Here is a 13,353-nt window from a genome sequence, read left to right as displayed (position 1 = left end):
CTGTACGGATTAAATAAAAAAATATGAACATGAAACTAAGATGCAGCAAAAGCCCAAGGAAATGAATAATCACGTATCTAAACAGAAGCCAATTATTTTATCTCAACTTAAAAAAATAGTAAAGCTTAGTAGAATTGAGACAATCACTATAAAAAAACTATAAAGATTTGCAAACTTCACTATGTTTCAAATATAAGCTCTAAATACAACTTTAACAAAAGGCAAATTTGAGAGGGGAGAATTTATATCAATCCAAGAAAAACTGAATAGATCTGACAAACATAAAAAGATCTCCATTATGTACATGAACGTCATAAATATATAGACAAAATGGCACAAAAATGAAAATCACTCATAATAACCAAGAGTACATGTGTTGTCAATAGCAGACAATAATTGAGCCACAGTTCAGCTTTTTGCTAAGCTGGAGACAACAGAGAGTTTGAGCCTGAATCTAGTCTAGACAAATAAGTCTCTTTAAAAAATGTAAATAAAGCCAGTGACAGTGGTACACACCTTTAATCTCAGCACTCAGGAGGCAGAGGCAGATGGATCTCTTTGAGTTCAAGCCAGCCAGGTCTACACAGTCTAAAGATGCACATAAAATGAGTAAGACATAAGCATGGCAAAGCTCTCAAGCAAATCTAAACTCTAATGAGACTCCTGCCATCTCCATGGCCAAAGGACTTCTTTACAAGCTTCTTCAAGAGTGCTGCCTGTACTGTCACTCCACAACTCAGCAACCCACTTCAGACAGAAAATCCAAGACCAAAGAAGCTATACAGCATGCCCAAGCTAGCTCAGCCTGCGAAGTCACAAAGATGGCACCAGGGATCCTTTGACCCAAGCCCATTCTAGGGCCCCAAAGAGCTACTTGAAATCTAGCACCACTGGTAAAAACCCACCAAAACCCCTAATAGTTCTCATTTTTCACTCTTAGAATCTTCAGATCTAAAGGATTTTGGTGTTCATGCCTCATGAATTTTATCCATGAATAAATACTGAGGAACTACTAAATGAACTCATGTCTATCCTGTCTAGCTACCACTCTCCCATCCATGAACTCAGCTGCTTAGGCCTCCCCCCAGTTCCTCAGGGTGCTATCTACTGCATACCTGGTAGCACAGCTCAGCCAGCTGAGGATACTCCTGCACAGCCACAGGGCCAGTTCTCCCTTCCGTCCCTTTCTCCAGGATGTTGAGGATAGCATGCAGGCAAGTCCGAGGGCAGCCCAACACTCCTACATGAAAACAAAAGGAAAGACAACCTTTTTTCAGGGTTTCTGCATCACAAACCCAAGACTTTCTTTACCAAAGTCTGTTTAGAAACACATGCTTAACTATGAACTTGCTTTCAAATACTGATACAGGAAACTGACAAATCCCAATCCACTACATCTCTTTAAACAGCTTTGATCCTCAAGGCTGACCCCACATGTCATCCATTTTCTAAGTGAATTATCCTGTGAACCCGTATTTAATAAATAACCACTTAGACCAACCACCATGTAAGAAAGAGACACCCATGTGCAACACAAGCTATACCTGGGTCTTGTAGATTTGTGGTACTGATGGGTTTCTTCAATTCAAAGCCCAACAGGTAAAGAGCAAGATTGGGTGGATTGCGTTCTAGAGATGTGATGAGAAGATTCAAGATGTGGATTCTTGTTTCATGGCGGATTGCAGCTAACTTTTTTTCAAATTCTGAGCCTGAATACAGGATCCAAAAAACAAAAATCACTTATCAATGAAAGGAAAGCATGTCAAATTTACAAATAGCATGTATTTGAAGCCCCATATCTACTTAGTTCTTGACTGATCATTCCACTGCTTTGATTTAAACAATCATAAAAGTCTTGTTTATTCAACAAATTGTCAATCTCTCTAACATCAGAATTAGACAATTAAGAGTCTCAAGGTTTGTCTCTATGTCACATACGCATTTGAAGTAAAAGCACAAATGTTCATCAGAGCCATACCCTCTTCTACACGCACAAATTCTTCTGTGTCTTCACTATCCAAGCACTCCACAAATCCAGCCATCAGCTTCTGGCTCACACTCTGAAGTCATAAAGACAAAAATGATAAATCAACAACTTTCTACACATTAGAGAATCAATGATAAACACAGTGTATCTACAAACATTGAAAACAAAGGCAAATCTGCTCCAACACTTGTTTTGTTTTGTATGGGTATTTTGCCTACATGCATGCCTGAGCATGAAGTGTATGCTTGGTGCCCAAGGTGCCTGAGCATGAAGTGTATGCTTGGTGCCCAAGGTGGCCAGAGGCTCCAGATCCCCTAGAGCTGGAGTTACAGACAGTTGTGATCCACCTTGTGGGTCCTGAGACTTGAACCCAGGTCTTCTGGAAGAGCAGTCAGTGCTCTTAACCACCAATCTCAATCAACTATCCTCCCCCCCACCACACAGATTTTAGTTGTTTTTAATTAAAAGAAAATTTAGTTATTAAGATTGCTAGACATAAGCCCATTATAGAAAAAATTAGAGCAAACACAATGGCATACAGATCTCTCGAAGTTTAAGAGTCGCCTTTGTTCTAGGTCAACTAAGGTTACATAATGAGACCCTGCCTTAAAAAATAAAAAGGGAAATAGAAAAGAAACCTGACAGGAAGTAGTATGTTCCAATCAATACTGACTTTGTATTTAATTTAAAGCTCAGCATGTTGGCTCACATATGTAACCCAGCACTTAAGAGGGAGAGGACACAGAAGACTCATAGGTTCTAAGCCAGTCTGGACCACATAGCCAGACCCATTCTCAAAAAGAAAAGCCAGAATCCAGAAGCCACATCTGCATCTCACTAAGCCTTGATGTTGCCTTCATTCCAAAGGCACTTATAAAAAGTGAGGTCACTTTGATTTGTTAGTAGAGCTTACTACAGAAACAGTGAGAGTGAACCCAGGTCTTAATAGTATAAAAATTGTAGCCAAATGAAGATCTGAGGCCAGTGAGATGACTGAGCGATGGTACTTGCTGCTGAACCTAATGAACTATCTGGTAAAAGATAAACTGACTCCTACAAGCTGACTCCTCTGACCTCCAAACCCACTTGTACATGCATATTCATTCTCTTCCCCACCCCTCTCCCTCTCATTCAAAGTGATAAAAATGGCTCTTGTTTTAAAACACTGCTGAGGAAGAGCCAGTAAAGGCCTTGACATTAGTTAATTACAGATACTAGATACATGTTTACAAAAGAAGCACAAAGGCAGTTATACAGCTGTGGCCATCCACTGACAAGACCACAGCAGCTACAGAGCAGAGCTACCAGTGGGATCAGGAAGGAGACTTAAGCAGAGCTTGAACCAGCTTGGGTAACAGAACACCATTCCAAATGAGAAACAAAGCTATTCAGAACAGAAGAAAAAGGAGCATCTGAGCTGCTACAGAACACAGGCCCGCAGTGTCAACTACTCCAGAAGTGGAGGCAGGAAGATCACTGGACCAATGTGGTCTCAAAAAGAAAAAAGTGACTCATAAATACATTCTATAATACCCAACAGAACACACCTGTGAATCACTAGAAAACCACAAAGGTAATTAGCTCAGCAAACAGATGTGCTACAAACTCAAATCACTTCAAATGGTTAGAGTAACAGCCATTTTGTAGGCTACGTAGCCACCTATTGGAGTGTAAACACCACATAGAGCACACTGCAGAGGGTACTATGGTGTGGAAAGTATTAGCTTCAAAGACAAATCCCAGTCAAGTGCATGGCTAGTTTCTCACCTATCCCTTATAAATGCACTTCCTCCACAAACAAAACCACAATTCGCGCAAACAGTTGACTGCCGGAGAGCACCAACAACACGAGTTACCTGGTCATGTGTGAAGTCACCAACCAGTTTGATCTGAATGTTGGAATTGCAAGAAATACAGCACAGGATCTTCGCACTTTCAAATGCTAATTCAGGATTACTGTTCCCATGGTATAGATACCTTTAGAAGAAAACATTGAAGGACAATGTGACCAAACTTGGCTTCTCACTGTTCTCAATAAAGAAAACTTAGGGGCTCGAGACATGGCTCCTGGTTAAGCATATTTTCTGTTCTTGCAGAGGACCTGGGTTTGGCTCTCACCACCTACACCTATTTGCAACTACCTCAGGCTCCAGCTCCAGAGGATCCAACCTCTCACTGACCTCTACAGCTCATGTATGCATGCAATGCACATAGATAGACACAAGCAGGCACACCCAAATACATATAAAAATTTTAAAATAACTCTTAAAAAGGAAAGGGAAGAAAATTTAAAGCCAAAGGTTCGGTTCGCCTATCCATATAATACTTCAGGACAACTAAGAGAAAGGTGTCTCCCTTCTAGCTACAAAGAAACTGTCACAAGCTGAATCACAGCCTTCCAAAATACCCAGATTAAAATCTTAATACACAATGAAAAGGACCTATTTGGAAAAAGGTCTTTGCATATGTAGCAAATCAAGTACTGACAAGGTGATTAAGGAGCACTGTGCAGGCAACCTGTTCACGTCAACTTGACACAAACTAGAGTCGTTTGGAAGAGGAAACTTCAACTGAGAAGATGTGACCTGTAAGCTTCTGTGGGAGGGCCCAGCTCCCTAAGAGCAGTGCCACACCCAGGCTGGTGGTCCTGGATGCTGTAAGAAGCTGAGCAAGTCATGAGGAGCAAGCCAAAAACACTCCTCCATGGCCTGACTCAGTTTCCTCCTCCAGATTTCTGCCCTGCATTCCTCCCTGATGTCCATCACTGATGGAGCATGACCTGAGAGCTGTAAGATAGAAAACTGATTTTGCTTTTGAGCACATTGTTTTATCACAGCAATTTAAACCACAACTAAGACAAGAGTACAAGATTGTGTCCTCACAAAAGGAAATGTGGACAGAAGCACCTCCACAGACCACCAAATGAAGCTAAGGTGAGTGATCAGCCAAGGGTTCTACAAGCTATGAAACACCCAACCTCCAGAATGTTAGCAATGTACATGTGTATATCCATATATGTATATGGGACTGGCTCTCTATCTCCTCTCCCCAACACTCAGTTTCCTTACAGAAGACAAACACTATCCATTTAAAACTTTGAAACTTTTAGATCATAAAGAGAAAAAAAGAAAAGAAAAGACACAGTAAGGCACAGAGTAAATAAAATCAAAGGAGTGAAATGAGGTAAGATGAAAGTAGGCCAAAACCAACCCGCCTTTCCCATGCTAGGCAAGCACTCTACCACTAGCTAAAATAGTTGGCTGTTTAAAAACACTAGCTACTACTGGGCAGCAATGGTGCACACCTTTAATCCCAGCACTCAGGAGGCAGAGGCAAGAGAATCTCTGAGTTTGAGGATAGCCTGGTCTACAGAGGAAGTTCCAGGACAGCCAGGGCTACACAGAGAAACCCACTTAAAAAAAGACAAAAAAAATTAGAGCAAAGGCAATAATGTGCGATATATTAAATATGCAACAAATAAGGACAGAAACAAAAGCTAGATTTGCTGTCAGCCTCCTGCTGTAACTTCTGTCACTCACCTGGCGATGTTAACCACATTGTCCGCCTTCTTAGTTCTAGGGTTAATCCCCTGCAAGAGCTGCTCCAAAGGGGAGACGATCAGCGCCAGCTGGCTCTCTCTCAGAAGGTCCATGAAAAGGTTCTCCTTTTGCAGAGTGAGATTGAGAAGCGCGAGGCAATGCTCAACTGCTTTTTCCAGGTGTTTCTTTCCTGTACCCACAAAAAAGTAGAATCTTCATGTAGTTAAGAGAAAAAACTAAAAGGCAAGCTTTAGTTTCAAAAGTCTATGTTTATACAGACTTTTAACAGCACCTTCACAACAGCTTTCACCCATATAAAAACCAGCTATTTCTGTGACCCAGGCTAGTCAGGCATTAGCTTCTCTTTTATCTTTTCAATGATCTTTTAGGGTAGTGGTTCTCAACCTTCCTAATGCTGTGACCCTTTAACATAGTTCCTCCTGTTGCGGTGACCCCCCAACCATAAAATTATCACATTGCTACTTCATAACTTTAATTTTGCCACTGTTATGAATCATAATATAAATATCTGATATGCAGAAGGATATTTGATATGTGACCCCCCCTTAAAGGGTCATGACCCACAGGTTGAGAACCACTTCTTTAGAGCAAGGGCTCTCAGAATGGGGTGATTTGTCCTCAGTGAACATCTGACAACACCTACAAACACCCTTATTTGTCCGAAAAGGAAGGTGTAACTGGCACCCAGTGGACAGAAGCCTACAGCATACAGTACAGCACCCACAACAAAGAACTATCAGAAAACTGTCTACAGTGCTGAGAGTGAGAAACCAACTTCAGGTAAGACACAATCATTGTAAAAATAAAGGCACTTATAAGCGGAAGAGATGGCTCAGTAGTTAAGAGCACTCAGGGCTCTTGCAGAAGACCTGGATTCTGTTTTCAGCACCCAAATAGTAACTCACAACCAACTGTCACTCCAATTGCAGGGACTCTGACACCTTCTTCTAGCCTCCACAGGCATCAGGCATGAGCATGGTACATAGACATACATGCAGGTAAAACATTCAAACACACAGAATAAAAGTAAAAAATAGAGTAAGAATCACCTGTAATTTCAACCTTTCAAATTTAAAATGCTGCCTAATATTTTCTACAGTTTCTTATCTGTGAATTGTATATTTACAATCATATGTTTAGAGTGTCTGGCTTTCCTATTTCAGATCACAGCTACATTAGAGGCAAAATAGCATAGCAGTATGAAACATGGGCTCTGGGGCCTAACTGCCCAGGATCAAACCCAACTCTCAATGTAACCTCTTTGTGCATCATTTCGTAAAGTGGATCTGCCACATACAGCGTCAGCGCAGATTAAATGGAGTAAAACAGGTTATGCTTTTAAGAGACAACGGCATAGAAAGCACAGAACAAATAATAATGATGATGATAAGTAACATTTATTGAGCACTATGAGCCAGACTCTACAGTATGTGTTTTTTTAAGTATCATGACTTCAGATTCAGAGTTAAGCATGTAAAAGAAGTGAAAGTGATAGAAAGATCACTTTAATTTCTTGAGAGGACCCTGCAATGAGATAGTCAGAGCAAATGAGTCTCCGAACTTCAGTCTATTTTCACCCATAATGACTCATTGAAAATACACTGTTAGAGACCTATAGTACCAAAGAACTTCAGAGATCATCTCCAATAAATTCTCAATTCACGAAAAATGAAGGTGTCAACAGCTTTGGAGGCAGAGAGACAATCAGGTACATACCAGGGAAAGGAGCATAGGTGTCTAGCTGCTTAACTCCTTCTTCCAGTAAACTGAGGGCAAGTTCCAACATTGGTGACTCATTCAGAAGATGATACATCAGACTAAAGCCAGGTGGCTTATAGGCTATTATTTCTTCCCCTAAACAGACACAGTCCAAAAGATGATGAATCAGTATTGGCTTGAAATTATTTAGTGTGTGTGTGTGTGTGTGTGTGTGTGTGTGTGTGTGTGTTCAGAAGACAACGCGCAGGAGGCAGTTCTCTTCCACCATACCCCAGGGATTGAACAGAGACATCAGGCTTAGTGCAAATGCCACCACTTACAAAGAATCAATTATTTTGACCATCTAACTACTGGCCCCTCAATTAGAATTTTTGTTACACCATTTGTTTTTGTGAAATGTATGACACTGTAACTTCAATAGGGTTAACAGAGCTGAAGGCAAGCCTCAGGTCACAGACTTAGACAAACAGCTAAGTAGCCATTCCACAAAGGAACTTCTGATGTGCACATGGGAGCCAGAACCCACTGTCAACAAGGGAACTCACCAAAGGAACCATACTGAGTACTTAATCTTCTACTCAGTAAAATTCCATTTTCTCTCTTGAACAGAACATGATTAAAACGATAAAGCAAAAATTAAAATCTAATTTAAGTCATAAATTTCAACTTACATCATAAATACTTTGAAAATTGATAAGATTAAATTACCTTGTAGTTCCACAAACTGATCTACAAAATCTTCCAGCTGAGGCTCATAATCTCTCAACAGCTTATAGAATACTTCCAAGACAACCTCAGCAACTTCCCACTAGAGGAAAAGCAAATACTTCAGTAATAATGAACAGTCCACACTGAGAACTTGTCAAGCTTCTCATTCCCTTCACTTTGTTCTCCAGAAAAGAAATAAGTCCCCTGCTCACTTTATTAATTTATGCAAAGCAATCTTAATTCACCTTGTTTCATTCTATCAAAGGTAACAGATTGTTTTTTTCTAGACAAAACATTTTTTAAATATTAAGACGCACCTCTACGGCCAAAGTTTGAGCTCATTTACAAGTTTTAGGTATTAGAACCTGGCAATGTTCACTTTATAATTACACGATACCAGAGTTCTCTAAAGGTCAAATATTCACATTTTCTCTAAGAAGTTCACATGAAGCTCAGCACAGTGAGTCCCTCAGATCACACAGCTCAGCAGCAAACATGCTCAGACCAGGGCTCTCTGCCCAACAACCACAGTCAGATGCCCCAAATGACCACATGACCATCTCACTGTTAAAGATGGATTTAAAATACTTTATGTGAAAGAACACTTATGACCAGCTATCTATGCAGCAAAGTTTAAACTCTGCTTTAAAATCTACTGCAAAGGGTATTTTATTACATGGTTTTCTTACTTCTGTGGTACTGAAGACTGAGCCTGGGCTGCACGTGCTAGGACACTGATAAACCACAGCAAAGCTGAGGCCCAATGCAGAGGTCTGGCTTACTGTGCTTTTACACTGCAAGCACGTACTCTTGTAACAATCATTAAACTATTATCACGGCTAAGTTTTGGAACTAGACTACACTGTGAGCTTTTGGATTTTCAAAAAGAAAAGGCATTATCACACAATAGATTTGAAAACTGTTAATCCCCTTACCTCTAACACTCTAGTATTTATCTCAGCCCAAATTGATGTTTTCATGAGAATCCACTGTCTTGAGATATAGCTACCTAAGTTAAGCTGAAGAAAGCTTCAAGTAAAAAATATTCTAAAACCCGATGAGAACTTTTCAGGGAAAATACGTGGCAGCAGAGAAAGCAGCAATGTTATAGGGATAGCTTCATAAGAGCAAAAAATTATCTGGAAAAAAACATGCCACTCAAAATACTGCGGCCATAATGACCTTGTAAAGAGAGGGCAAATTGGAGCTGGAGAGATGGCCCAGTGGTTAAGAGCACTGTCTGCCTTTCCAAAGAACCTGGATTTGATTCCCAGAACCACGTGGCAGCTCATAACAGTCTGTAACAGCAATTCCAAGGGATCTGACACATTCACACATAACATAAAATTAAATTTTAAAAAAGGGCAAATTTAAAACAAGTACAAAAAATGTGTGAGAACACTGTGTAAAAAAGTCTGTAATGACCAAGCATGCACTGCTCATCTAAAATGACACTTAATGTAGCATGATTACTATTCCTACGAAAACAATAAATGAGACTATGCCAGGTATAGCTATAAAGAATGAATTCAATGCAACAATCTAAAAACCAATTTCTTAAAAGTAAAACTTCATAGTTTCTTGAAATCTCCATGGTACTATATGACAAAGAATACAAAATAATGTAAGGTTTTTTGTTTTGTTTTTGTTATTTCAAGACAGGGTTTCCCTTTGTGTCCCTGGCTGTCCTGGGACTCACTTAATAAACCAGGCTGGCCTAGAACTCACAGAGATCCACTTGCTTTTGCTGGGTTTAAAGGCTTGCGCCACCATCACCCAGCCTATAAAGTAGTCTTTCTAATGTTATTTAAATGTGTGTACAAGAAAAAAAAACAAGACTAAAAATCACTATTTTTCTTTTGATAACAAGGTTAAGGGGTGATATTACTTATGCTCTGAATTGTTTAATATTAGCATGAACTGAATTCTTTTTATAATCACCAATATAACAAAGCATCCAACAGGCTAAAAGAAGAACAGCAAACTAATAAAGCAGAAATGTTCCTATAAAATATATTCAAGGACATTCTGTGAAGTAATAAACAGTACTATAAACTAAAGGTGAACTACAGAAGAACCTGGAAGGGTCTCTTACATAGCTTAGTGGTTATGAGCTTGGATCTGAAGACAGAGTCCTATGTTCAAATCCTGGTCCTGGAACTTAGGCAAGTTCCTTAACTTTGCTAAGCCTCCATCTGTAAAATTGGAACATTAATAGTACCTGCCTCAAGGTAATACTAGACTTACATAAAATGATACATGATGAGCTCAGTGGTGTCTAGTAGAGCCAAGATGTGCATAAACATCATTGCCCTCAGCATTCACCCACAGTAGCTAAGTCCACCAGTTCATAACATAACTTCCCTCTGGGTGATAACCCACAACTTAGAATTGCTAATAGAACTAGAAGGTCTGCTGGAATTGATGCAATTCCTAATCTAAAACATCCCATATGCTTCCAACAAAGATGGAATGGTTTTAGTTCAATTTTAGTAAAACTGCTCAATTAGACATGATGAGATCTTGTCTCAAAAAAGTGTTATGGACTGTGAATTCCTATCAGAAATCTCCTTTCATTGATCATTAGAATGTGTCTTGATTTTAATATCCAAACTTATTTGTAAGACACATGAATTAACCCAAATAGGAATAACCGAATTAGGACACTAAATTTTACTAACTTCCAGATCAAAGAGGTGACAGTTAAAAAGAGAGAAGCAGTTTACTCTGAACATAACCTTTTCAGCTGCTCTCCGGTAAGCTCTTGTACGGAATCGAAGAAACACAGAATCTCTGAGGAATTGCAAATAAGGGTCAAAGCCAGGGGGACGCAGGCCAGCGCCCAGATTGGAAGGGAATGAGCTCTCCACCAGGGTACTGATCAACTGACAAAAGGCCCGAGTCAGGGGGTACTCTTCACACCGGGACTCTATTTCATTGAGTTCAACCTTCAAAGAAAAGAATAAAGAAAATTAGCTATATAAAATTAGTAACTACAGCTGGCTGAGTTCCATGTGCAAGGCAGACACTGGAGGAGAGCAGGGTGCAGCCCCTTCAAGCTTTGAAGGCAGAGCCACAATGTTCTAGATCGAGGTCTCATGAGATGAAGCAGAAGATGCGAGAGCATGTGATGTCCTCCATTCGCAACTTCCTCACAAGGCCCTGCTGTGAGTCACTCCATATATCTTAGCGAAGCTGGACAGCATATGAGGATTGCGAGTCTCATTTGGATGCATGGCATGAAGAACCTGGTGGCAGTTTCTCCTCCTGTCTGCTGATGAACTGGCCCAGAAAGGTCTAAGACTGATTAAATGGACATCAAAACTCGACTTGTTAAGAGCAAGTTGAGCTTTGGGTACTGACCTTCATAGCTGAAATATAAAACTACTTGGGGAGTGCAAAAATGTCTTGTGGTCATAGTATACCCTTAAACCTGTGATATCAACCTCTGTGAGTGTTGATGGAATTATAAATAATGTTAAACTCAAGAGACTTATGTCTGAAATGGTACTGTTTTGGCAGTCATTTCTGTTTTCAACTTCTGATCAAAGTGTATCTGTGAAGAGTCTGTTTGATGAAATCAACACACACCCACGCGACATTTAAGCACAGGGACCATCAGTCTATATTTTTAATAAACATTCTGATTAAGAAAAAAATAGTAACTATGAAATGCAAAGTGTTTTGCCAATACTAACTCATTACCAATGACCTATTACCACAGAAAAAGGAACAAATAGTACCATTCCTACTTAGCAGAAAAGACAGCAAAGTATATCAATGTAAATCAGTAAAAAGAATTTCAAATTTTCACATATTATCTCAACCTTAAAATAAAAAAAAGTTTTACATGCTTCTTTAAAAAGAGGGTGACAGTACATCAACTGGTTATATGTACAAGTGACATTATATACAGTGAGCATGTAATAATTAGGAATATATGTATGTGGGAAGGTTTGGAAAGAGGAAAGGAAACAGAAATGATGTGATTAGAATCTCAAAAGTAAAAGAAAAAAGAGAGAGGACAGTGAGATGGCTCAGTGGTAAGGGTGCTTCCTGCTAAGCTTGAGGATGTGAATTTGATATCCAGAATCTACATCGCAAGAGAAACTGACAACTGAAAATTTTCCTGACCTCCACTGACATGTCATGGCATGTGCCACATTCCTGCAAAGTAAATAAATAAGTGTAATAAATAAATAAAAAACAAGGACAATAGAAATAATTTCTCAGTCGGGCGCATTGGCACATGCCTGTAACCCTACCACGCAGGAGGCAGAGGCAGTGGGATCTCTGTGAGTTCAAGACCAGCCTGGTCTTCAAAGTGAGTCCAGGACAGCCAAGGCTACACAGAAAACAGACAAACAAAACAAAATAATAATAACAATAATAATAATAATAATAACAACAACAATAATAATAATTTCCCACACTTGGAGGGGGGTAGTGGCATATGCCTGTTATCCCAGTAGGTAGAAATCTGAGGCAAAAGAACTACCAGAAGCTCAAGGTTAGCCAAAGCAACAAAGCAAGACACTATCTCAAACAAAACATGAAATTCTCACTCAAGTTGACTTAACTAACCCATTTAAACAATTCCAATCAAGACTTCCAAGGCAGATGGCTGTCATGTGACATCACTTTTCCAACTCTGCATGCATTTTAGTTTCTTTCACTGACTACTTCATCTCAGAATTAATAAGATGGCACAGTGGGTAAAGATGCTTGCCTCCAAGCCTGACAACCCTGAGTGTGATGCCCAGAATCTCAGAGAACTGATTCCCCAAGGTTGCCCTCTGGCCTCCACACACATACCACAGCACATGTGGGCATAGGCACACACATGACCATACAGTAAATACACAATGAAAATAAGGATAGAGTTTTATCTCTATTTCAGCATTGGTTTTTTTTTTTAATATATATTTTATTTATTTATTATGTATACAATGTTCTATCTGCATATACACTTGCACGCCAGAAGAGGACACTGGATCTTATTATAGATGGTTGTGAGCCACCATGTGGTTGCTGGGAATTGAACTCAGGACCTCTGGAAGAGCAGGCAGTACTCTTAACCTCTGAGCCATCTCTCCAGCCCTCAGCATTGTTTTAAAAAACCCTCCAAAAGCAAATATATTAAATTTAAAAGATACAGAAACTTAGGCTAAAAATAAATTTTCACAATCTTATTTTGGCCTTACTGTAGGAATGAGTGCAGTGTTGAAACTAAAAAGGAAAGCCTTACCTCAATACCAATAGCTTGCCTCTGGCTTGGCACCCTGACAGTCTGCAGTATCTGGAAGTAAGGACAAATGCATGTCAGAAGCACCCTGGCCCTCGATGTGCAGTAATGGCATCTTAACAGTTCTGTATCCC

At 39.7% G+C, this 13,353-nt stretch overlaps 1 protein-coding gene across 6 annotated transcripts in view; it reads right to left on the bottom strand.

Annotated features, from left to right (window-relative positions):
- The window catches only part of Nup205 (nucleoporin 205), a 75,042-nt gene that overhangs the window by 35,888 nt on the left and 25,801 nt on the right, over positions 1–13,353 (bottom strand). For all 6 annotated transcript variants that reach the window (XM_021653556.2, XM_021653558.2, XM_021653560.2 and 3 more), the window contains exons 14-22: positions 13,223–13,273; positions 10,713–10,922; positions 7,975–8,074; positions 7,264–7,401; positions 5,527–5,716; positions 3,844–3,964; positions 1,979–2,060; positions 1,545–1,709; positions 1,116–1,240 (exon numbers count right to left, since the gene is read on the bottom strand). In XM_021653556.2, coding sequence (XP_021509231.1) covers positions 1,116–1,240; positions 1,545–1,709; positions 1,979–2,060; positions 3,844–3,964; positions 5,527–5,716; positions 7,264–7,401; positions 7,975–8,074; positions 10,713–10,922; positions 13,223–13,273 — 1,182 coding nt within the window. The remainder of the gene's footprint in view (positions 1–1,115; positions 1,241–1,544; positions 1,710–1,978; positions 2,061–3,843; positions 3,965–5,526; positions 5,717–7,263; positions 7,402–7,974; positions 8,075–10,712; positions 10,923–13,222; positions 13,274–13,353) is intronic.

Source organism: Meriones unguiculatus, chromosome 3 (genome assembly GCF_030254825.1).
Source record: "Meriones unguiculatus strain TT.TT164.6M chromosome 3, Bangor_MerUng_6.1, whole genome shotgun sequence".
NCBI lineage: Eukaryota > Metazoa > Chordata > Mammalia > Rodentia > Muridae > Meriones > Meriones unguiculatus.
This window is presented reverse-complemented; position numbering and strand designations above follow the sequence as displayed.